This window comes from Rutidosis leptorrhynchoides, chromosome 2 (assembly GCF_046630445.1).
Source record: "Rutidosis leptorrhynchoides isolate AG116_Rl617_1_P2 chromosome 2, CSIRO_AGI_Rlap_v1, whole genome shotgun sequence".
NCBI classification, from domain to species: domain Eukaryota; kingdom Viridiplantae; phylum Streptophyta; class Magnoliopsida; order Asterales; family Asteraceae; genus Rutidosis; species Rutidosis leptorrhynchoides.
The window spans coordinates 133752809-133779936 of NC_092334.1; the positions used below are offsets into that span (position 1 = coordinate 133752809).

Here is a 27128-nt window from a genome sequence, read left to right on the forward strand (position 1 = left end):
GCCTGCAAACCTCTGGAATTCGATGGAACCAAAGGTCCAATCGGATTAAAACAGTAGACCGAGAAGGTCAAATCGGTGTTTGCCATAAGTAAATGTACCGAATAAGATAGGGTGAAGTACGCTACGCATACCTTCACAGGTACTGCGTTAACATGGTGGAACACCTATCTCGAGCAGGTGGGACAAGATGCTGCTTACGCACTACCGTGGTTAGCATTCAAATACATGATGACTCAGCAGTACCATCCCAGAAACGAGATCAATAAACTCAAGGTAGTGCTTTGGGAGTTACGAACGCAAGGATTCGATATTACCACGTATGAACGACGATTCACAGAGTTGTGCCTATTGTGTCCAAGAGTGTTCAAAGATGAAGAAGAGAATATCGACGCATTTGTAAAAAGATTACCTGAAAGGTTTCAGGAGGATGTGAGTTTAAACGAGCCCACCTCTATATAAAAGGCAAGTGGAATGGCTCATAAACTAGTGAACCAGATTGAGGAAAGGATTAAAGAGCAGGCAGCCGAAGAGGCCAACATGAAACAAGTCAAGCGAAAGTGGGAAGAAAATAGTGACAAGAGTCACCAACACAACAACAGTAACAATCACCTCAACAATCATCACAACAATAATCACAAATTCAATCGCAACATTTATCGCAACAACAAACGTCCTAACAACAACAATAACCACTACAACAACCGTCCCAACAACAATTTCAACCGCAACAACAACCCCAACAATAACAACAACAACAACAACAACAACAACAACAATAAGAGGCAGAAAAATCAATGCCTAAGGTGTGAGAAATATCATTCGGATGATTTTTGTTGGGATTTATGCACCAAATGAAACAGAATGGGTCACAGTGCTACAAAGTGTGAAGTCTACAGACCAGCGGTTAACAGAAATAAAGGAACGTATAACGTCGGAACAAGTAATGCCGACGTTACATGTTTGGATGCGGGAAGAAGGGTCATTACAGAAATACGTGTCCAAACTTGGGGAATAATAATGGTCAAGGCCGAGGAAGAGTCTTCAACGTAAATGCGGTGGAAGCACAGGAAGACCCGGAGCTTGTTACGGGTACGTTCCTTATTGATGAAAAACCTGCTTATGTTTTATTTAATTCGGGTGCGGATAGAAGCTATCTGAGTAGAGATTTTTGTGCTAAATTAAGTTGTCCATTGATGTCTTTGGATAATAAATTTTTACTCGAATTAGCAAACGGTAAATTAATTACATCAGATAAAATATGTCGGAATCGAGATATTAAACTGGTTAGCGAAACATTTAAGATTGATTTGATACCAGTAGAGTTAGGAAGTTTTGATATGATAATCGGCATGGACTGGTTGAAAGAGGTGAAAGCAGAAATCGTTTGCTACAAAAATGCAATTCGCATTATGCGCGAAAATAGAAAACCCTTAATGGTGTACGGAGAAAAGGGCAACGCGAAGTTAAATCTTATTAGTAATTTGAAGGCACAAAAACTAATAAGAAAAGGTTGCTATGCCGTTCTAGCACACGTTGAGAAAGTACATACTAAAGAAAAGAACATCAATGATGTTCCCGTTGCAAAAGAATTTCCCGATGTATTTTTGAAAGAATTACTGGGACTACCACCACACCGATCCGTTGAATTTCAAATAGACCTTGTACCAGGAGCTGCAACAATAGCACGAGCACCATACAGACTCGCACCCAGCGAAATGAAGGAATTACAAAGTCAATTACAAGAACTTTTAGAGCGTGGTTTCATTCGACCAAGCACATCACCGTCGGGAGCTCCTGTTTTGTTTGTCAAAAAGAAGGATGGTACATTCAGGTTGTGTATCGACTACCGAGAGTTGAAAAAACTTACCATCAAGAATCGTTATCCAATACCGAGAATCGACGACTTATTCGATCAACTACAAGGATCGTCGGTTTATTCGAAGATCGATTTACGTTCAGGGTATCGTCAAATGCGGGTGAAGGAAGATGATATTCCAAAAACTGCTTTTAGGACACGTTACGGTCATTATGAGTTTATGGTTATGCCATTTGGTTTGACTAACGCACCAGTTGTATTCATGGACCTCATGAACCGAGTGTGTGGGCCATAACTTGACAAGTTTGTCATTGTCTTCATCGATGACATACTTATTTACTCAAAGAATGATCAAGAGCACGAAGAACATTTGAGAAAAGTACTAGAGTTGTTAAGGAAAGAAAAACTGTACGCTAAATTTTCAAAGTGTTCATTTTGGTTGGAAGAAGTTCAATTCCTCGGTCACGTAGTGAACAAAGAAGGTATTCAGGTGGATCCGGCAAAGATTGAAACCGTTGAAAACTGGGAAACCCCGAAAACTCTGAAGCATATACACTAATTTTTAGGATTGGCTGGTTACTACAGAAGATTCATCCAAGATTTTTCCAAAATAGCAAAACCCTTGACTGAATTAACGCATAAAGGGAAGAAATTTGAATGGAAGGATGAACAAGAAAAAGCGTTTCAATTATTGAAGAAAAAGTTAACTACGGCACCTATATTGTCATTGCCGGAAGGGAATGATGATTTTGTGATATATTGTGACGCCTCAAAGCAAGGTCTCGGTTGTGTATTAATGCAACAAACGAAGGTAATTGCTTATGCGTTCAGACAATTGAAGATTCACGAGCAAAATTATACGACTCACGATTTGGAATTGGGCGCTATTGTTTTTGCATTAAAGACATGGAGGCACTACTTATATGGGGTCAAAAGTATCATATATACCGACTACAAATGTCTCCAACATATATTTGATCAGAAACAACTGAACATGAGGCAATGTAGGTGGATTGAGTTGTTGAATGATTACCACTTTGAGATTTGTTACCACCCGGGGAAGGCAAATGTGGTAGCTGACGCCTTGAGCAGAAAAGATAGAGAACCTATACGAGTAAAAGCTATGAATATAATTATTCATACTAACCTTACTACTCAAATAAAAGAGGCATAATAGGGAGTTTTAAAAGCGGGAAATCTGAAGAATGAAATACCCAAAGGATCGGAGAAACATCTTGATATTCGGGAAGATGGAACACGGTATAGAACTGAAAGAATTTGGGTATCAAAATAAGGAGATGTGAGAGAAATCGTACTTGGGGAAGCACATAAAACCAGATATTCAATACATGTGGGAGCGGGAAAGATGTACAAAGATCTCAAAAAACACTTTTGATGGTCGGGTATGAAAGCTGATATTGCTAAATATGTAGGAGAATGTTTGACGTGTTCTAAGGTCAAAGCTGAACATCAGAAACCATCAGGTCTACTTCAACAACGTGAAATCCCGGAATGAAAATGGGAAAACATTACCATGGATTCATTACTAAATTGTCAAGGACTGCAAGTGGTTATGATACTATTTGGGTAATAGTCGATTGTCTCACCAAGTCAGCACACTTTTTGCCAATGAGAGAAGATGATAAAATGGAGAAGTTAGCACGAATATACTTAAAAAAAGTCATCTCCAGACATGGAATACCAGTCTATATTATCTCTGATAGGGATGGGAGATTTATTTCAAGATTCTAGCAGACATTACAACAAGCATTGGGAACTCGTCTAGACATGAGTACTGCCTATCATCCACAAATCGATGGGCAGAGTGAAAGGACGATACAGACTTTTGAAGACATGCTACGAGCATGTGTTATTGATTTTGGAAACAGTTGGGATCGACATCTACCATTAGCATAATTTTCCTACAACAACAGTTACCACTCGAGTATTGAGATGGCACCGTTCGAGGCACTTTACGGTAGAAAGTGCAGGTCTCCGATTTGTTGGAGCGAAGTGAGGGATAGGCAAATTACGGGTCCGGAGATAATCCAAGAAACTACCGAGAAAATCATCCAAATTCAACAACGTTTGAAAACCGCTCAGAATCGGCAAAAGAGATACGCAGACATTAGAAGAAAAGATTTGGAATTTGAAATCGGTGACATGGTCATGCTTAAAGTATCACCTTAGAAAGGCGTTGTTCATTTTGGAAAACGGAGAAAACTAAACCCGAGATACATTGGGCCATTCAAGATTATTAATCGTGTTGGACTGGTAGCTTATCGACTTGAATTACCTCAACAACTCGCCAATGTACATAATAATTTTCACGTCTCGAATCTGAAGAAATGCTTAACTAAAGAAGATCTCACTATTCCTTTAGACGAAATCAAGATCAATGAAAAACTACAATTCATTGAAGAACCCGTCAAAATAATGGATCGTGAGGTTAAAAGACTTAAGCAAAATAAAATACCGATCATTAAGGTTTGATGGAATGCTCGTAGAGGACCCGAGTTCACCTAGGAGTGTGAAGATCAGATGAAGCTGAAATACCCACACCTATTTCCAGAAGATGCGTCAACACCTCCAACTGCTTAAAATTTCGGGACAAAATTTATTTGACGGGTAGGTACTATAGTGACCCGAACTTTTCCATGTTTATATATTAAATGAATTTGATATTTACATGATTAAATGTTTCCAACATGTTAAGCAATCAAACTTGTTAAGACTTGATTAATTGAAATGAGTGTATGTAGACAATTGACCACCCAAATTGACCGGCGATTCACGAACGTTAAAACTTGAAAAAACGACATGATAATATATATATATATATATATATATATATATATATATATATATATATATATATATATATATATATATATATATATATATATATATATATATATATATAATATGATATTTTGATAAGTAAGTATCTCACTAAGTATATTAACAATGAGTTATATACATAAAATGATACTATTGAATTAAGAAACTCGAAACGATATATATAACGACTATCGTTATAACAACGTCTTGCTAAATATATATGTATCATATTAAGATATTAATACACTATGTTTAATATAATAAAATGATAATTAAATATATCATTAAGTGTATTAACAATGAACTACATATGTAAAACAAGACTACTAACGTAAGAGTTTCGAAACGAGTTATATATGTAACGATTATCGTTGTAACGACGTTTTAATATATATATCGTATTAAGATATATTAATACACCATGTTATCATGATAATATGATAATTTAACATCTCATTAGATATAATAAACAATGGGTTAATTACATTAAATGAGATCGTTAACTTAAAGGTTTCAAAACAACACTTACATGTAACGACTAATGATGACTTAACGACTCAGTTAAAATGTGTATACATGTAGTGTATTAAGATGTATTAATACACTTTTAGAAGACTTCAAGACACATATCAAAACACTCATACTTATCAAAGTTGGTCACTATTACATTCTCATTCGTTTTCATCAACAATTCTACTCGTATTCATCCGTATTCGTACTCGTACAATACCCAGCTTCTAGATGTATTTACTATTGGTATATACACTTCAATGATCAGCTCTTAGCAGCCTTAATGAGTCACCTAAACATGTGGGAACTATTCTTTGTAATCTAGTATGAATTATTTAGCAAGATTACAAAAATATTATAAATCATTCATGAATTATTTACAAGAAAACAAACTTACATATCCTTTATATCTAATCCATATACCACGACCCAAAACATATATAAACACCTTCATTCTTCAATTTTCTTCATCTAATTGATCTCTCTCACGTTCTATTTTCAAGTTCTAAGTGTTCTTCATAAATTCTATAAGTTCTAATTTCATAAAATAAAGAATACTTTCAAGTTTGCAAGTTTACTTTCAAGCTTTCTAATCCATTCCAAGCAATCATCTAAGATCAAGAAATCTTTGTTATTTACAGTAGATATCCTTCTAATTCAAGGTAATACTCATATTCAAACTTTGATTCGATTTCTACAACTATAACTATCTTAATTCAAGTAGTAATCTTACTTGAACTTGTTTTCGTGTCATGATTCTACTTCAAGAACTTCCAAGTCATCAAAGATCCTTTGAAGCTCAAGTTATTTTTTCATCATTTCCAGTAGGTTTACCTACTATACTTTAGGTAGTAATGGTGTTCATAACCTTGTTCGATTCCTATATATATAACTATCTTATTCGAAGATTTAAACTTGTAATCAGTAGAACATAGTTTAGTTAATTCTAAACTTGTTCGCAAAGAAAGTTAATACTTCTAACTTAACTTTTAAAATCAACTAAGAACATTTTCTATATCTATATGATATGCTAACTTAATGATTTAAAACCTGAAAACACGAAGAACACCGTAAAACCGGACATACGTCGTCGTAGTAAAACCGGGGGCTGTTTTGGGTTAGATAATTAAAAACTATGATAAACTTTGATTTAAAAGTTGTTCTTTTGGGAAAATGATTTTTCTTATGAACATGAAACTATATCCAAAAATCATGGTTAAACTCAAAGTGGAAGTATGTTTTTCAAAATGGTCATCAAGACGTCGTTCTTTCAACTGAAATGACTACCTCTTACAAAAATGACTTGTAACCTGTAACTTCGACTATAATCCACCACTTTTTCTGTTTAGTTTCATAAAGTCAAGTTCGATACGAAACCATAGCAACTAGATTCACTCAAAACGGATTTAAAACGAAGAAATGATGGGTAAAACAAAATTGGTAAAAATTACTAGTTTTAACTACGTGAAACTTTGTAATAAATTTATACTAACCATAACTTAACTAACTTATATTGTATTGTACATGTATTCTAACATATATTATGTAATCTTGATAGACCATAAACACGTATACAATGTTTTGACATATCATATCGACGTCATCTATATATATTATTTCAAACAACCATAGACACTCTATATGCGGTAATGATCGAGTTAGCTATACAGAGTTGAGGTTGATTCTAAAATAATATATATACTTTGAGTTGTGATCGAGTCTGAGACTTGTATACACTGGGTCGTGGATTGATTCGAGATATTATATGGATTTATTTATGTACTACTAACTGTGGACTACTAATTGTGGACTACTAACGTTGGACTGCTAATTTAACAACTTAAATCATCAGCGCGTAATAAAAAATGCTATGAATATATTTCAATCATACTTTGATATGTATGTATATATTTTTTATAGGTTCGTGAATCGACCAGTTGCCAAGTGTTATTTTCCGACGAAGGAAAAATCTGTGAAAGTGAGTTATAGTCCCATTTTTACTATCGAATATTTTTGGGATGAGAATACATGCAGTTTTTATAAATCATTTACAAAATAGACACAAGTACTTGAAAATTACATTCTATGATTGAATTATCTTATTGAATATCACCCCTTTTGCTTGGTAACCTAAGAATTGGTGAACGCCACTAATTGACGCGAATCCTGATGTAACAACCCGACTTTTTCAACTTGCTTTTGTGCTTTGTGCTTTCACGAAACTGCGTATTTATGCGTATTGTGCTATATTATACTCTGGGATCTTACTACATGTTGATTACTTTCGTTTATATGTAAAAACGTGCCATTAAGTACGTAGGATACTTAACTTGATCCCCGAAAGCCTTTATGACCGTTAGTGTCACTTAACGTTTAGAACGAACTGCGTACTGTGTACACGTTTAACTTTTGTCGTAATCGGAATATTATGACTACGAAATACTAATTGTTATTTTATAATAACAATTACTTGGGTTTTTGGATGCTTAATTACGCTTAGTAATTTACTAGAGCACACTAGTTAGTCTTGTTGGACTTTCTACCTTGTTAGACTTTAGTCCACCCTACTCTAGTTAGTGGACAATTTAATTAGCCCAATTATTAATAACTAGTGACCCAATAATATGTAAGACAAATGCCCATTTATTAGAGGTAACATACTAGCATTTTTGTTAAGCATTATCCTTAATCTTGCATGGGATCCTAACATAAGCACCAACTTTAGATAACCATTAACCAAAAAGTAAAAAGGTGTCCCCCTTGTCCCCCCACCATACCCACGGCCACCATCACCCTCTCCACACCCTCACCTCCTATAAATACAAGCCTTATTTCACCCATTTTACACTTGATCTCATTTGCAATTTACACACACTTACTCTCTAATTCTCTCTCTAGTCTTTCTCACTCTAAAAAGTGTAAGTTTTTTATTTTTCTTCTTCTTCTCCCTTCATCATTCACGAATTCATCATCATCATTAAAGGGTCTAGCTTTTTAGCTTTTGATCTTGATTACATCTAGTAGATTCAAACATGGATTTGAATCCTTCAAGAACATGGAAGATTCAAACTTTCTAGCTTTGAATCTTCACCTATTTTGTAGATCTAAATCTTTTTAGCTTTAATCTCTTATTTTGTTATAAAGATTCAAACTTGTGTTTGTAATCTTCATGTAACTTAAAGATCCAAGCTTTATGCTTCAAGATCTTCAAGAACAACCAAGAATCAAGCTTTCTAACTTTAAATCTTCATTTCTTTTGTTGGATCTAAGTTCTCTAACTTATGATCTCATTATTTTTTTATAAAGATCAAAACTTGTGTTTGTGATCTTCATGTAACTTAAAGATCTAAGCTTTATGCTTCAAGATCTTCAAGAACACCAAAGATTCAAGCTTTTTAGCTTTGTAATCTCATAACTTGTGTGAAAAGGGTCCAAGCTCTCTAGCTTAGGGTTCCATTACTTTATTTGATCAAGATTGTGTTCATACTTGTTAGATTGAAGTAAAGTTTGTAGCTTTAGTTGTAAATAGAACTTGTATTTGTGTTAAGACTAAGGATATGATGTAACCTTGGTTCATCATCCATCTAAGACTCTTAAATGAGTTGTGTTCTTACTTGGTCTTAACATATTGTGTGTTGATGGTTGAATCTTGGTCAAGGTGATGCTAACCCATCAATGAGTTGTACACTTGAAGCTACAAGCATCAAGGATGAGAACCGTGATGAGCATCAAGCTCCAAGAATCCCACCAGAGCACTTGTTTACTGTTTTTCGGGATCTGATCAGATTCCTGGACTTCTGTAAAATTGATTTTCAGTTAGTTCATTTCGAGTATATAACTTTTCGTTTAGGTCTCGTCTAAATCCGATATACGTTTTAAGATTTATAGCCTCCCGAAAGTCACTACGCCTTTGTAACGTTGTGCTTGAAATTTCTGACCTACTCGCACTTAAACCGTCACCACGGTCAAAAGAAGACGAGTTATGTTCTAAAAATTGGTCAGCGGTTAGTGGACTCATATACGGAGCCATAGCCACTGACTACGCATCTTTTCGTTTTGTGTAGAGGCCATAGCAGCTGACCGAAGTCAGCCTATTGTTTCGATCACTACTTTTGTCAAACTTACTTTATCTTTTACGAACAATGATGATGACGATGATGAAACTTAAACTTAATTTATGTACTTTTAAACCTTTTGGGACAATATACAGACCTAGTAACCTTTGACTTAGGTTGACGACCTTTCAGACCAACTTACTACTTGCATACTTTTCATATCGACTTTACAGCATTTATCACTGTGAGTTATAGCATCCCTTTTTACTTTAACTATTTTGGGACTGAGAATACATGTGCTTTTTATGTTTTACTTACTAGGCACGAGTACTTAAACTTTATATATGTGTGGGTGATATAACGGCATAAACTTTCCCCTTAGCTCGGTAATGTTTAGTCATTGGTTTTTGAATCGTGAACGCGAATCTTAGATATGGATCCATAGGGTTTGACATCCCCACTCGGGCTAGTCGCGCTAGCATTTAACGGGTGTTTAATACTTCGAGAACATAAGCACTCGCCAAGTATACTTTTAGGGGGTGATATTTACGTTAAGTTAGTTACCAAGTGCCCACGGTTAAACATATACTTTTCATACTGTTTTGAATACGAAATCTCGTGGCCTACATTACATTACTGTTACAATTAAACTATAGCTCACCAACATTCGTGTTGACTTTTAAGCGTGTATTTCTCAGGTGCTTAGACGTTGTTTCTTCCGCTGTTAGACTTGCTGTCTTGGTGTTATAGACTTGCTGTTATGGACCTGATGTGTTAGATTTTCGCTGCATTAATTAGAGATGTCTCAATCATGGAACTTTTTATTTTGCATTCGTAACTTATGTTATTTTCAAACAATGGCTTTGTAACGACCTTTGGGTCACATACTTATGTTTATGCTTCTAATCATAGGAAGCACATTATCTTTGTAAAAACGGTATCTTTTCATGAATGCAAAACTGGTTTTCAAATAGCATATAGTTTTTGACCTTGTAATGATCCTGTTGTTGATGAACCTTACACGATGGTTTTGTACGGGGCATCACATTTGATATTAGAGCATTGGTTGTAGGGAATTAGGTTGCATTAGTGAGTCTAGACCCGGTCGAGTAGGATTCACTAATAGGACTAATCTACAAATTGCTCGTTTACTTGTTACTGCTTACTACTGCTGCATGCTACCGCTTACTTATACTGCTATATGATCTTGATGCATTCTACTGCTTACTCTTACTGCTATGTGTACATGCTGTATGCTATTGCTTATCTCGCTACTGCATGCTACTATCTACTTTCGATTGCATGTTACTCCTTTTAAGTACTGTTAATATTGCCAAGCTATGTACTGCGGTAGACGATCTAGGTTGCTGTAGTGCTTGATACGTGCTTCCTATATGTCTTACTGACATGGAAAAAGTTATTTTTCCTTGTTCAGATGACGGACATGCCGCCCATGACCTTTGACTTCGAGAGTGACTCAGATATGTCTGCTACTTCGCATACTATTGTTGCTGACTCACCGCTACCAGAGGAGATTCCAGCTCCACCCATCCCTGGACTCCCGAAGGCACAACACCATTCCGGTGATGCTATGATTCCTGGGGGAAATAGGGACGGTCCTTTCCGTAACGAGCATGGACATTGGGCTAGGCGCCTCACTGACGGACGTGTTGTACCGATATCACCAGGCAGATACCGACTTATGACCACTGGCTAGGCACATCCACCCTCAGATGATTCAGACGATTCATCATCCGACGACTCCAGCGAAGAGGATCCTGTAACACCCCAGCTTAACATGACCACAATATTGTCCGCTTTGCCCGCAGGCGCACGGCTTTTTCTTGGCGACCACACACGAGAAGCACTTTCCCAGGAGGTCACCCATCCTGGTAGTGCTCTCGCCCGAGCACGCTTAACCACAACGTACTCGTACTTCTGCTCAGCCCGTGGTCCCAAAACGCGTTGTGCCATTTAAGCGTGAGTATTACCTTATAATCCCATGATCACTCATGTTCGTGGGCGATGTGGGATTTGCCTAGGTGTTACATTCACCCCCCCTCAGGGACTCATCGTCCTCGATGAGGTTTGCCCCACCACCCCCAACGGCACATGAGTGGCTCTGATACCATTCTGTAACACCCCAGCTTAACATGACCACAATATTGTCCGCTTTGCCCGCAGGCGCACGGCTTTTTCTTGGCGACCACACACGAGAAGCACTTTCCCAGGAGGTCACCCATCCTGGTAGTGCTCTCGCCCGAGCACGCTTAACCACAACGTACTCGTACTTCTGCTCAGCCCGTGGTCCCAAAACGCGTTGTGTCATTTAAGCGTGAGTATTACCTTATAATCCCATGATCACTCATGTTCGTGGGCGATGTGGGATTTGCCTAGGTGTTACAGATCCCGAGGAGGATTCTGAGGAGGACCCCGAGGAGGAGCCCGTGCAGCCACCCTCTACCCCGCCGAAGAAGCGGTACTGCTTCGATGGTACTGTTATTCCAGGGGTTAATGGAGGTAAGCCGTTCGTGAATGCACGCGGACTAAGGGTTAGGGTCACCGCCCGCAAGCGGGTTGTGCCGTATTTTGCTAATCCATTCGTGCATAAGGTCGGCCGTTGTGCACCATCTACTTCTGGTGCTGCACCCTCTGCACCCTCAGCACCACCTACACCGCCTGCACCACCTGCCCCACCAACATCTCCCACCATCGAGGAACTGACGAGGGAAGTGCATACCCTCCGTGCTCGGGTAACTGAGCTAGAGGAACAGATGGCCCACCTGATGGACATCATTTATCCACCATCACCATATGGCTATTGTATTAGATTTCATTATGTAATTCCGTTAGTAGTTTCATGTTTTATTCAAGTATTGTACGAACCTTATGAGGATGTATGCAACTTTCTTATTAATGAATGGAATTTCTGTTGTTTGAATTACTGTACGGTGTTTTACTTAAATTATTACATGATGATTTTTGTGCTATCTGTGACTAGTTGCCATGCTTAGTTAACATGTATTGTGTTGTTTCCATATTGATTATCTTATACCATAGCATTATGAGTTATTGAATGCTGGATTTTGACTTAAGTCAAAAATTTTGTTTAGAAGACCAATGGCAAACGGAAGAGGTCCGCGAGAAATCCCCACCGCAGCTCAGATCGAGGAGATGATAGCTACTCGAGTAGCCGCAGCTATAGCAAATGCCAACCCTGCTCTAGCTCCGCCGGCTAACCCAGCTGTTCAGAACGGGTGCACTTATAAGGAATTCCAGAGCTGCAAGCCCCACAATTTCAGTGGTACTGAAGGGCCAGTTGGGCTGACGAGATGGTTTGAGAAATTGGAGTCTGTGTTCCGTGTGAGTAACTACTCTGAAGGGAATAAGACTAAGTTCGCATCCTGAACTTTGTCGGATGGCGCTTTGACTTGGTGGAACATACTCGCCCAGGCTCAGGGAATTGACGAAGCTTATGCTACACCATGGGAGGAGTTTAAGAGTGCTATGATCGAGGAATATTGCCCCAGAACCAAAATTCAGAAGATGGAAGCGGAGTTTTTGGAACTGAAGGTTGTAGGAACTGACCTTGATGGCTATAACCGAAGGTACTTGGAGTTGGCTTTGATGTGCCCCACGATGGTTACTCCTGAATTTAAACGAATGGAACTGTATTTATGGGGACTTCCCAAGACCATTCACAGAAATGTCACCTCTTCGAAACCAGCAAATGTCCCGAAAGCTATGCGCATGGCGCACACCCTAACGAATCAGATTACGCAACCAGAACCAGAAAAGGTGAGATCGGAATCAGGAGCTAGTAATGGGAAACGTAAGTGGGACAGAAACAAAGGTAAAGGTTTTGATCAGAACCTAGCTAAGAGGTATGAGAATTTCAAAGGAAACAACAACTGGAGGAACCCTAACCTGAACCCTAGCTTGAACCCTAACTACAAAGTACCCCTCCTCAGTGTAAGAGATGCTACAAGCACCACACTGGATACTGCAACGTAGTGTGTGAGAAGTGCAAAAGGACTGGACATGTCGGCAGAGACTGTAAGATCACCACCCCAGCTGTGAGAACAAATCCGAATGGGCCAAATAAGTGTTTTGAATGAGGCCAGTAGGGTCACTTTAAGAATGAATGTCCTAACAAGAAGAAGGATGGCGGGCCAGCACTTGGAAGAGTCTTCAACATGAACGCCAGAGATGTCCGCGAGGATTCTGACTTGGTTACAGGTACATTTACTATCAATAACCTATTAGCTTCTGTCATATTTGATACCGGTGCCGATAGGAGTTATGTTTGTAGACACTTTTGCTCTAAGATAGATTGGTTGTTAGTTCCTTTGGACGAGAGTATTCTTGTCGAGGTTGCCAATGGAAAACTTGAGAAAGCTGACCAGATTGGCCGAAGAGGTATTATTAATTTAGTTGGAGTGGATTTTGAGATTGATTTGATACCCATTAAGTTGGGAAGCTTTGATGTGATAGTTGGTATGGACTGGTTGTCCAAAGCAAAAGCAGAAGTTATCTGTGGGAAGAAGATTCTTCGTATACCTCGCGAAGACGGTGTACCATTGATTGTTTACAGAGAGAGATGTAGCCCGAAGCTGAACCTTATTAGTTGTATGAAAGCGCAGAAGTTCGTGAGAAAAGGACGTTTTGCTATTTTAGCGCATGTGAAGAAGTTAGAAACCGAGGAAAAGAGCGTAGATGATGTACGAATTGTGAACGAATTTCAAGACGTCTTTCCAGAAGAATTGATTGGATTACCGCCGCCGAGATCAGTGGAGTTCCAGATCGATCTAGTACCAGGAGCTGCACCTGTAGCTCGCGCACCTTATCGACTCGCACCTTCCGAAATGACAGAATTGCAGAGCTAACTACAAGAACTACTAGACCACGGATTCATCCAACCAAGTTCATAGCCTTGGGGTGCACCTGTTTTGTTCGTGAAGAAGAAGGACGGATCTTTCCTCATGTGTATCGATTATCGTGAGCTGAACAAGTTGACAATTAAGAATCGATATCCCCTTCCCTGAATTGACGATCTTTTCGGTCAGCTGCAAGGATCCAGCGTTTATTCCAAGATCGATTTACGATCAGGTTATCACCAGTTGAGGGTGAAGGAGAGCGATGTACTTAAGTCTACGTTCAGAACCCGTTATGGTCACTATGAGTTTCTAGTGATGCCGTTCGGTTTAACCAATGCACCTGCCGTGTTTATGGATCTCATGAATCGAGTATGCAAGCCGTACCTGGACAAGTTCGTTATCGTCTTCATAGATGATATCCTCATCTACTCCAGAAGTGAAGCAGAACATGACCAACATCTTCAACTTGTGCTGGAACTCTTGAGACAAGAGCAACTTTATGCCAATTCTCCAAGTGTGAATTTGGTTGAAGGAGGTTCAATTTCTTGGTCATATCTTGAGCGATCAGGGTATCAAAGTCGATCCTGCAAAGATCGAAGCTATCAGCAAGTGGGAAACCCCAACTACTCCGACTCATATCCGCCAATTTCTAGGCCTCGCCGGTTATTACCGAAGATTCATCGAAGGTTTTTCTCTGATTGCACGACCATTAACCGCATTGATTCACAAGGGGAAGAAGTTCGTTTGGGCGGCCGAACAAGAGTCGGCATTCCAAACTCTGAAGCAGAAGTTAACCTCCGCACCTATCTTGTCCCTTCCTGAAGGCAGTGACGACTTCGTTGTGTATTGCGATGCCTCGAAACATGCCTTTGGTTGTGTATTGATGCAACGAACAAAGGTTATTGCTTACGCCTCTTGATAACTGAAGATTCAAGAGCGAAATTACATGAGGCACGATCTTGAGCTTGGAGCTGTTGTCTTCGCACTTAAACTGTGGAGACACTACCTGTATGGAACTAAGAGCACTATCTTCACTGACAACAAAAGCCTCCAACACATATATGATCAGAAGCAACTGAACATGAGACAGCGACAGTGGATCGAGACATTGAACGATTATGATTGTGAACTCTGTTACCATCCTGGCAAGGCAAATGTTGTAGCCGATGCCTTAATCCGAAAGGAGAGACTGGTACCTCTTCGTGTCCGAGCCTTGAACATCACCATCCATTCGAATCTCAATAGCCAGATCCGCATAGCTCAAGAAGAGGCTCTCAAGGAGGAGAATATTTCGCAAGAGCACTTGAACATTCTCGTTTCTCGATTGGAGGTCAAGGAGACTGGACTCCGATACTTTGCTGGGAGAATATGGGTACCTAGTTATGGAGATCTACAGAGCCTTATTCTAGACGAAGCCCACAAGTCAAGGTATTCAATTCATCCAGGAGCTGGTAAGATGTACCACGACCTCAAGGTTCAGTATTGGTGGCCAAACCTGAAGAGGGATGTTGCAGCATATGTTGGAAAGTGTTTGACTTGTTCGAAAGTTAAGGCCGAACATCAGAAGCCGTCCGGATTACTCCAGCAACCAGAAATCCCGCAATGGAAGTGGGAAAGGATAACGATGGACTTCATCACGAAGCTACCGAAAACGGTAGGCGGATATGATACCATCTGGGTTATTATCAACCGTCTTACCAAATCTGCACACTTCCTAGCCATGAAGGAAACTTATACGATGGACAAACTCGCTCAACTACACATAAAGGAAATTGTATCTCGTCATGGTGTGCCCTTATCGATCATTTCAGACCGAGATACCCGTTTTGCTTCTAGATTTTGGTGTTCTTTGCAAGAAGCCTTGGGAACGCGTCTCGACATGAGTACCGCATATCACCCGCAGACCGACGGACAAAGCAAACGCACGATTCAAACCCTGGAGGACATGTTGCGAGCATGTGTTATCGATTTCGAAAATGCTTGGGAAAAGCATTTGCCGCTAGCCGAATTTTCTTACAACAATAGCTATCATTGGAGTATTAATGCCGCACCTTTCAAAGTGTTGTATGGCCGCAAGTTTCGTTCTCCTATTTGTTGGGCCGAAGTAGGCGATAAGTAAATCACCGAACCCGAACTCGTTCATGAAACAACCGAGAAGATTGTTCAAATTTAAGCGAGACTCAAGACGACCCGTGATCGTCAAAAGAGTTATGCCGAGCTTAAACGTGGAGATCATGAATTCCAAATCGGCGACCGCGTTATGTTGAAAGTCATACCTTGGAAAGGTGTAATCCTTTTCGGAAAGCGTGGGAAGTTGAATCCGCGATATATTGGTCCTTTCGAGATCTTAGAACGTATTGGACCCGTTGCTTACCTTTTAGATCTTCCAACACAATTGAGCTCCGCTCATCATACTTTTCACGTATCAAATCTGAAGAAGTGTCTTGCGGAACCAGAACTTCTCATACCACTAGAAGAGCTTACGATTGATGACAAACTCCACTTTGTGGAAGAACCCGTTGAAATTATGGACCGTGAGGTCAAGACCTTGAAACGCAATAAGATTCCTATCGTCCGAGTCCGATGGAATGCAAAACGAGGACCCGAGTTTACTTGGGAACGAGAGGATCAAATGATGCAGAAGTATCCTCACCTCTTCACAACTCTACCATCTACCTCAGCCTAAAATTTTGGGACGAAATTTTCATTAACAGGTGGGTAATGTAACGACCCGACTTTTTCGACTTGCTTTTGTGCTTTGTGATTTCACGAAACTGCGTATTTGTGGGTACTGTGCTATATTATACTCTGGGATCTTACTATATGTTGATTACTTTTGTTTATATGTGAAAACGTGCCATTAAGTACGTAGGATACTTAACTTGATCCCCGGAAGCCTTTATGACCGTTAGTGTCACTTAACGTTTAGAACGAACTGCGTACTGTGTACACGTTTAACTTTTGTTATAATCGGAATATTATGACTACGAAATACTAATTGTTATTTTATAATAACAATTACTTGGGTTTTTGGATGCTTAATTACGCTTAGTAATTTACTAGAGCACACTAGTTAGTCTTTCTGGACTTTCTACCTTGTTGAACTTTAGCCCACCCTACTCTAGTTAGTGGACTATTTAATTAGTCCAATTATTAATAACTAGTGACCCAATAATATGTAAGACAAATGCCCATTTATTAAAGGGAACATACTAGCATTTTTGTTAAGCATTATCCTTAATGTTGCATGGGATGCTAACATAAGCACCAACTTTAGACAACCATTAACCAAAAAGCAAAAAGGAGTCCCCCTTGTCCCCCCACCATACCCACGGCCACCATGACCCTCCCCACACCCTCACCTCCTATAAATACAAGCCTTATTTCACCCATTTTACACTTGATCTCATTTGCAATTTACACACACTTACTCTCTAATTCTATCTCTAGTCTTTCTCACTCTAAAAAGTGTAAGTTTTTGATTTTTCTTCTTCTTCTCCCTTCATCATTCACGAATTCATCATCATCATTAAAGGGTCTAGCTTTTTAGCTTTTGATCTTGATTACATCTTGTAGATTCAAACATGGATTTGAATCCTTCGAGAACATGAAAGATTCAAGCTTTCTAGCTTTGAATCTTCACCTATTTTGTAGATCTAAATCTTTTTAGCTTTAATCTCTTATTTTGTTATAAAGATTCAAACTTGTGTTTGTAATCTTCATGCAACTTAAAGATCCAAGTTTTATGCTTCAAGATCTTCAAAAACAACCAAGATTCAAGCTTTCTAGCTTTGAATCTTCATTTCTTTTATTGGATCTAAGTTCTCTAACTTATGATCTCATTATTTTGTTATAAAGATCAAAACTTGTGTTTGTGGTCTTCATGTAACTTAAAGATCTTCAAGAACACCAAAGATTCAAGCTTTCTAGCTTTGTAATCTCATAACTTGTGTGAAAAGGATCCAAGCTCTCTAGCTTAGGGTTCTATTAATTTATTTGATCAAGATTGTGTTCATACTTGTTAGATTGAAGTAAAGTTTGTAGCTTTAGTTGTAAATAGAACTTGTATTTGTGTTAAGACTAAGGATATGATGTAACCTTGGTTCATCATCCATCTAAGACTCTTAAATGAGTTGTGTTCTTACTTTGTCTTAACATATTGTGTGTTGATGGTTGAATCTTAGTCAAGGTGATGCTAACCCATCAATGAGTTGTACACTTGAAGCTACAAGCATCAAGGATGAGAACCGTAATGAGCATCAAGCTCCAAGAATCCCACCGGAGCACTTGTTTACTGTTTCTCGGGATCTGATCAGATTCCCGGACTTCTGGAAAATTGATTTTCGGTTAGTTCGTTTCGAGTAGATGACTTTTCGTTTAGGCCTCGCGTAAATTCGATATACGGTTTAGGATTTATAGCCTCCCGAAAGTCACTACGCCTTTGTAACGTTGTGCTTGAAATTTCTGACCTACTCGCACTTAAACTGTCGCCACAGTCAAACGAAGACGAGTTAGGTTCTGAAAATTGGTCAGCGGTTAGTGGACTCATATACAGAGCCATAGCCAATAACTACTCGTCTTTTCGTTTTGTATAGAGGTCGTAGCAGCTGACCGAAGTCAGCTTATTGTTTCGATCACTACTTTTGTCAAACTTACTTTATCTTTTACGAACAATGATGATGACGATGATGGCACTTAAACTTAATTTATGTACTTTTAAACCTTTTGGGACAATATACTGACCTAGTAACCTTTGACTTAGGTTGATGACCTTTCGGACCGACTTATTACTTGCATACTTTTCATATCGAGTTTACCGCATTTATCACTGTGAGTTATAGCATCCCTTTTTACTTTAATTATTTTGGGACTGAGAATACATGCGCTTTTTATATTTTACTTACTAGGCACGAGTACTTAAACTTTATATATGTGTGGGTGATATAACGGCATAAACTTTCCCCTTTGCTCGGTAACGTTTAGTCATTGGTTTTTGAACCGTGAACGCGAATCTTAGATATGGATCCATAGGTTTTGACATCCCCACTCGGGCTAGTCGCGCTAGCATTTAACGGGTGTTTAATACTTCGAGAACATATGCACTCGCCAAGTGTACTTTTAGGGGGTGATATTTACGTTAAGTTAGTTACCAAGTGCCCACAGTTAAACATATACTTTTCATACTATTTTGAATACGAAATCTTGTGGCCTACATTACATTACTGTTACAATTAAACTATATCTCACCAACATTCGTGTTGACTTTTAAGCGTGTATTTCTCAGGTGCTTAGACGTTGTTTCTTCCGCTGTTAGACTTGCTGTCTTGGTGTTATAGACTTGCTGTTATGGACCTGCTGTGTTAGATTTCCGCTGCATTACTTAGAGATGTCTCAATCATGGAACTTTTTATTTTGCATTCGTAACTTATGTTATTTTCAAACAATGGCTTTGTAACGACCTTTGGGTCACATACTTATGTTTATGCTTCTATTCATAGGAAGCACGTTATCTTTGTAAAAACGCTATCTTTTCATGAATGCAAAACTGGTTTTCAAACAGCATATAGTATTTGACCTTGTAATGATCCTGTTGTTGATGAACCGTACACGATGGTTTTGTACGGGACGTCACACCTGAAGATAGATCTATTGGGCCTAACAGACCCCATCCAGGTTATGGATGCTTTAGTACTTCGATTTCTATATACAGATGAGTGTCCCTGTATATTTGGAGATATTCTATATGCATTTTGTTAATGTCGGTTACCAGGTGTTCTTCATATGAATGATTTTTATACAGATGAGTGTTCCTGTATGTATTATGAAAAATGAAATCTTGTGGTCTATTAATATAATTTGATATATAGGTTAAACCTATAACTCACCAACATTTTTGTTGACGTTTTAAGCATGTTTATTCTCAGGTGATTATTAAGAGCTTCCGCTGTTGCATGCTAAATTAAGGACAAGAATTGGAGTCAAGCATGCTTGTAACATATTGTTTAAAAAATGCATTCGGAGATTTAAATCGATGTGTAATATTATTGTAAACCATTATGTAAATGGTCGAGTGTAAAACTGATATATTTGAGATTATCATTACTTGATAATCTACGTCATGCTTTTAAACCTTTATCGATAAAATAAAGGTTATGGTTTGTTTTTAAAATCGAATGCAGTCTTTGAAAAAGTCTCATATAGAGGTCAAAACCTCGCAAAGAAATCAATTAATATGAAACGTTTATAATCGATATTAACGGGACATTTCAGTTCATCAATCAACATAACTGTCCTTAGTAAATTAAATAAAATCAATATGATTCAATTAATTAAAAAACTTTAAATAACGGTGGTTCTTAGCTAAATATAACCAAGAGCAATTTTAATCAGTTGAATTAAATCTAAAGATGGCAATCCATCGATCAGGTTTCAATAATCTAAGTGGGTACATAAAAATTTAGCTACTCATAATTGTAAAAGAGAACACAAAGAACACATATGAACAATTAAAAATCATGGTTTCAATAAACAATATAAAAGATAAAGTTACCAATAATTAATATTTGCCACAATTGTAATCCTTATGTTTTATCTCAATTACAATAATGAAAAACCCTTGAAAAACGACATTTGCTGTTCCAGAATTCGTCATACAGTGATCCCAAACTAGGGGATTGTATAAGATATTTATATTAAATTAAAAACTTGCTTTGTACGTCAGATTTTCGCGTTCCGCGAGGACCCTCGCGTTTCGCGAGGTGCTTGAAACTCGAAAACTGCAACTGAAACGCGACAAAGTGACTAGAAGTCGAAATTTGAAAATATTAGGATTCTCGCGTTTTGGACCTGATTCTCGGGTTTCGCAAGGCCTTTACTGCTGGCCCGAGGTTGACTGCTGAAACACAAAGTCACTTTGCTTGCTTGTTGTTTGTCTTTATCTCGATGTCTTTTACGTGAAAATCATGTCCAAAGTCACATTAATACTTCCTTGACCATAAATCATGTACTTGCGGGCATAGCCCAACGGTTCTCCTCACGTACTTTGTGTCATGGGATAGGGAGATGTCATGGGTTCGATCTTTAGGGATGACATGATTTTCTTTAAACCAATTGAACACCAATAGTGGTGGTATATATTGACTATATATGGAGGTTTTATCGGATTCATTCACGGACCTCTACCCGGACCACTGCCCGAATGGATGTGTTCCCGGATACCGTCGATCAGGTTCGGGTTTTCGCCCGAACGTATGTGTTACGTGCAAATGATGAAGGTCGTTGAAATAAATAATCTACTGATGCCAAAAAATCCGTTCAAAAAAAAAATCTCCCTTTTAATCACATTTGAGCCAAAAGTCTTCAAATATTATCCAAAGCAATAACGAAATGAACAATGTGTATGAATATGACGTTATCAATTATTGGTCTATTTGAGTTATACTCTAATTCCTTTGGAATATACCATATAAAATATTAACTGAATGATAACCACTATAGCGTGAATTATTAACACCATTATATTGCTACTACTATGGTGGATTATTAGAACCATTATATTGCTACTACATTAATAAATAGAAAACATCGTATTAATCATAATCAAACTAATTGAAAACGGGAGAAGAAAGAGAGAATTGGGATACATAGAAGCTAAAAGTTAATATGATGATTTTTTTGTCAATTAAACAAATAAAATTAAAGGATGTATTAGAAGAGTACGATAAAATGATTTATACTCCGTATTGTTTATAGAATCCGAAGAAATCAATAACCAAATTTAAAAGTTACACCTGATTTTGATTATCATCATTCATGATAATTATAATCATATAAATAATATTATTATAAAAATATTATTCAAATAATTCGCTAGAATCCTTTTTAGTTACAACTGCACTTAAGAGGGCTTGTATAAAGCGTTTTAATTTGCTTCTTCTACGATTCACATCGATCTCATCATCTCACCAATTCTGTTAGTCATCATGCCGTCAATATTGATACCCGAAGAAAAAATCGTCTATGGTTACCCGCCGGTTCGACCGAAAAAAACCAAATCCAACCAAAACCCCGAACGTGAGTCTCTCTGTTTACCTATGTGTATAAGTTGTTCATGCCCAGTTTTAATCGTCATCCTCATAGTTACCCCCTTCCTTGTGGTAAAAATCTATAACTTCCCAAAAGTTGATGTCCATGACGTCACTCTCACTCAGTTCACGCTTTCACCACCAAATAACACGTTATACTACAACCTTGTGGCTAACATAACCTTTAGAAACACTTATCGAAAAATAGGTATGCATTTTGATAGAATTGATGCCGGTTTGATGTATCAAGGCCAGCGAATGGGAACGAAACACCTGGATGTGTTTTCTTTAGAGCCTAAAGAAGAGAAAACATTTCTTAATGTGGTATTAAGAGGACAGCGAGTATTGCAGTTGTTAAATTTGGTTTATGAAGATGAAAACAAAAGTGGCGTTTATAAGGTTGGCGTGAATGTGACAATTGTGATGTGGTCTAATATCCACTTGGTGAACACGGACACAGATACCTATAATCTTGTGTGTGATAATTTGGAGCTTCCACTGAATTCTGTAAAGGCGACCACCGAGTGTTCGTTGTTATAAGAGGAATTAATAGGCGACAACTATGTTTTTCTCATTAGTGATATATATATATATATATATATATATATATATATATATATATATATATATATATATATATATATATATATATATATATATATATATAAACATTAGTTAATTTAACGTTTATTGTCTACTCTACCTATAGTTTTGTTAATTGTTCTTTTGCTGTTCTGGATATTAATCTTTAGTTATTTATTAGTTATTATTTTTGTTAAACAATAAAATTCGTGATGGATAGAACAAATATAAATATTTCATTGTCGTGTTCTTGACACATTGTCTTAGACCTTACACAGCTTGTTTGAAAATATAAATGACAACTGAAAACAAAAACAAAACAATAAAATAATAAGGTGGAAGTGATGGTACATAGTGATGGAGTGGCGGTTTGTGGTGATATAAGGTCGAGGGGTTGTTTTGATTATGAAAGGTTCAAGGGGTGGTGGTCTAATTTCAAGGTTGTAAAATGCTTATAGGGCAGTTATTTTAATCACGGGAAGATCGGTGCTTTAAAGAAAGTAAGATTTGACAATTTGTAACCCGAGAGTTCTGTTTATAGCCCGAGGCAATCCACATCCTATACACAGTTAATCATCCAAATGTTGTAAAATTAGGTCTTGTGATCTTTCGTATGTCAAGTCGTTAATAATCTTGTAAATGCTTAAAAAATTTGAAAACGTATAATCTAATTTGATACATGTGACAAATTATGTAACAATACTAATAGTATGATAATACTTGACAAATGAAAATGATATGAAATTTCATCAGTTTAGTTGAAACTCTACATAAATCTCTCTCTTTTTTACACCAAAAATATGACTTGTCATACTTACTTGAATCAAGCAACAACAGATTGTGGTTTTCTTGACACCAATCATTTGACTGTCGTACTTGAATCAAACAACATAATGTGGTTTTCTGAACACCATGTGACCAACTTCATCTTTATCAAATAAACCTTCGATTATGTCATCCCAACTTCCTTTTGGTGTGTGTTTGCTGGACGATTCGCTATTGGAAACCTCCCCCTCAGAATCATGAAAAGTGCAATATTGTGATGGTAAAAGGGCATGAGGCACTGTAAAGTTGACAGCCCGTTGTAGTGCAGCAGCCTACTCTTCTCCATGTTCGTTTGCCAAAGTTTGTTGTCTGTCCATCTTTTGTTGTGCAGGAATGTCTGTATTACGACCTTTCTCCATCATCAACTATCATGCACCAATGTTTCTAACTATTTATTACAGAGACTTAAATTGGAAATTCCTTTATTGTTGAAAGAACTTTACAGTGTTTAAAAAACTTACATCTAAAGCCCTTTTGGCTTACCTTTCTATCCAAATAATGGTGTAGTCAGAAGTAGCATTGCAAGATAAAACTATGTGCTCAAATCTCCCATCTACAGGCCCTGCCGTCTTTACAACCTATGAAAACCTACCACATCTTTAAGCATATGCAGCATAAATTTTTTTTTTTTTTTTTTTTTTGCTGTTCCAAAGAAATATTCTTCATACAAAACGTTTCAAAGTGACGAAATTGCAAAACCTTTTAGTAAGTTATTTAGAGAACAAAGCTATTCAGAGAGCTTTGTGTGTTCCCACATCATCTAATAGCAGATCAGCAAGTTATTTAGAGAGCAACGCTAAAAATGATAAATGGCTCACCTATGTGCTCTTGCACCCTTCAAATCAATTACTCGGAATTAAATCTGTTAAGATAAATGGGCAAGCAGGAAATAAATATCATACCTTATCGTCAACCCACAATGCACAGGCCTGTGATGCTGGAGCATCTGCTACCTACAAGTGTATATCCTTGTCGGCACTATATAAACTTAATAAAATCAAAGGATCAACATGTTGTACGTATCAATAAGACCGGGCCAAACTATGAAATAGTAATAAACTGAAAACAAATAAAGTATAGATTAATATAATCTTACACTATCACAACATAGTAAAGTTATCGAAATCAAACATGATCAATGCAGTTATCACTTTAAAGTGAAATTCGTTATGGTTCAAAGTGTATCACAATGAATACTTTATCTGATCAGATTAGCATCATATGTATTACAATGAGATATGAAGTTATATGTGGAGATGATAAAACTCACATTATCCTTCAAATTGTTCATTGATGAAACACTGCTATCAATTATATTTGACAATTCATTTCAAACATAACCAAATAGGTTGGTCATGTTTCTTCTTCAACCTTTACTACTGTTCTGATTCTGAATCAAAACATTAACAAATATCGAGAACATTAGTGATAATAGAACTATGCTCTCAAATCTTAAAACTTGATCACTTAGAAAGATATCTGATAGTTCCATCAGTGACTCTTTCATATGTAAAAGAATGGGATACAAATACATGCAAGTAAAAAAATCATAGCATAAAATTAACAACACACAAACAATAGGATATAGGTTAACAAATGTAAATATTTATACTTGTTGTATCTACTGAATGAAATATTCATTTTATTCAACCCGCATCACCTATTGATAAAACATGTGCAAAATTGAAATAGGGTCGCTGTTAATAAATAGAATCATGTGCAAAATTGATAAAACCTGCTTACAATTTGAAATTAGGATTTTGAATCATCCCTCAAATCGTTCGTCTGATTCATAATACGAATTAAAATATCCTGTGGAATATCAAAAACCTATCCTTTTTCAGCAATCAGACAATTATATGGCGGATCTTGAGGGCTCGAATCGATTGCACCATAAGAACCCTAATTTGATTTTGAGAAGGGAAGGAGTGTTTTTGATTGATGATTAGGACCCCTAATACTTCATGAAAACTAATTTTTGATTCCTAGCTGATTAGAAGTAAGCCCTAATTGCATCATCAATATGTTTTCGTATGAATTTTACAGAGCGAGAAGTGTAACTTTGTTGTTTTAAAGGTTTGTGATAATAAGAAAAATATCATAGACCCCCGTATCTTCAATAGAGACGGGATATTTAGAGGGTATTTGTGACACTCAACGAATTGAAGAGAGACACGGTTGAGTGATCACTAAATCTAATGGATGATATTAAAAGTTCATATTTAATCTAACGGTCACCTCTTCTCCATTTAAATTTTTTTGAAAATGATTAGCAAAATTTGACTTTGTTATTATATCTATACATTATTATAAAGCACGTGCCATTATGCTTACGTGTCATCTCTTCAATTAATATAATTTTAATTGTCCTATGTGTCGACCTATTGTTAAACCAAATTAAATACTAAATTAATTAATAATAATATATGGCCGATTGTTACCTTATAAAAGATTTATATAAATGTATAAAATAATAATAAAGATCTTAAGCATTCAAAAGATATATGACGAATTGTTTTACCTTAATACAATAATGATAATAAGCGGATTGTTATTTTAACATTATCTTATTAATTTATAACATAATTACTTTATTTAATTTAACAATTAAATATTAATATATAATGTATGAAAATCAATCCAAACGTAACTTGACACGGCCACGGGTTCCGAATTTCCGATACATACTCTTTCAAATCAAACATTATTTATTATATTTATAATTAATAATTAATAATTAATAATTAATAATTAATAATAATAATAAATATACTTGGAATTTGATATTTCTATATTGAAAAAGAGAAAAAACTATACAACTTTTTTTTTAACAGCGATTGGGATCACCCGAGGGGGACTATACCACCCGTTGCGATCATCTCCCGTTTCGACTATGCCGTGAGAAAAAAAATCAGGTAACTAACGTTTAAGCGTTGTACGACAGTTAAATAAAACATTAAATTATGGCACGTGTCATTATCAGTTTATTTCAGAGTTCAAAACTATTTTAAAAACAAATAAATAGTACAGTAGTATAATACTATTATTAGCAAAAACGTCTATTAAAAAACAGACAGGCTACCAAAGAGTTAAATATTTTTCTTTAATTTATTTACATTCCTACTAATCAACAAATTTGAAGTTACAGATCAAAAGTAGTTATGACAAATGGTTTGCTTGAATCAAGTTGAGTCGAACTTTACGATATTTAAATGTTGGTTGTAATACTATTATTAGCGAAAACGTATATTACAAATTTCCATCCAACATACGGGCTACATATGAGTTATCACAGTTTTCTTTAAGTTTATTTTTTCCATCCTTACAGAATCTTAAATTCATGCTTATTGACCAAAAGTAATGATAATAAATGAATTGTTTAATTAAGGTTGAGTCAATCCTTACAATCTGTAAATTTTGGTCGTAATAGTCAAATTCACAATAAAGATTTATCCGCTAAATGGACGGGCTCATAAAACTGAATGCCTGTATATGCAACAAACTTCAACTGCATCCCAATATGTATTTATGCTATTGT

At 36.9% G+C, this 27128-nt stretch overlaps 1 protein-coding gene and 1 long non-coding RNA gene across 2 annotated transcripts; one reads left to right on the forward strand and one right to left on the reverse strand.

Moving 5' to 3' along the window:
• Nucleotides 1-13418: 13418 nt before the first annotated feature.
• LOC139888285 (putative syntaxin-24) lies at nucleotides 13419-22723 on the forward strand. The gene is made up of 3 exons (XM_071871303.1): nucleotides 13419-13461; nucleotides 13567-13641; nucleotides 22218-22723. Exons 1-3 carry the CDS (start codon nucleotides 13419-13421, stop codon nucleotides 22721-22723), a joined length of 624 nt encoding a protein of 207 aa, XP_071727404.1.
• Nucleotides 22724-23397: 674 nt separating this feature from the next.
• Nucleotides 23398-25390, reverse strand: LOC139891422 (uncharacterized). The gene is made up of 3 exons (XR_011773649.1): nucleotides 24074-25390; nucleotides 23580-23955; nucleotides 23398-23531 (listed from the first exon to the last, which is right to left on the reverse strand). It is a non-coding gene; the product is annotated as an uncharacterized lncRNA (long non-coding RNA).
• Nucleotides 25391-27128: the final 1738 nt, after the last annotated feature.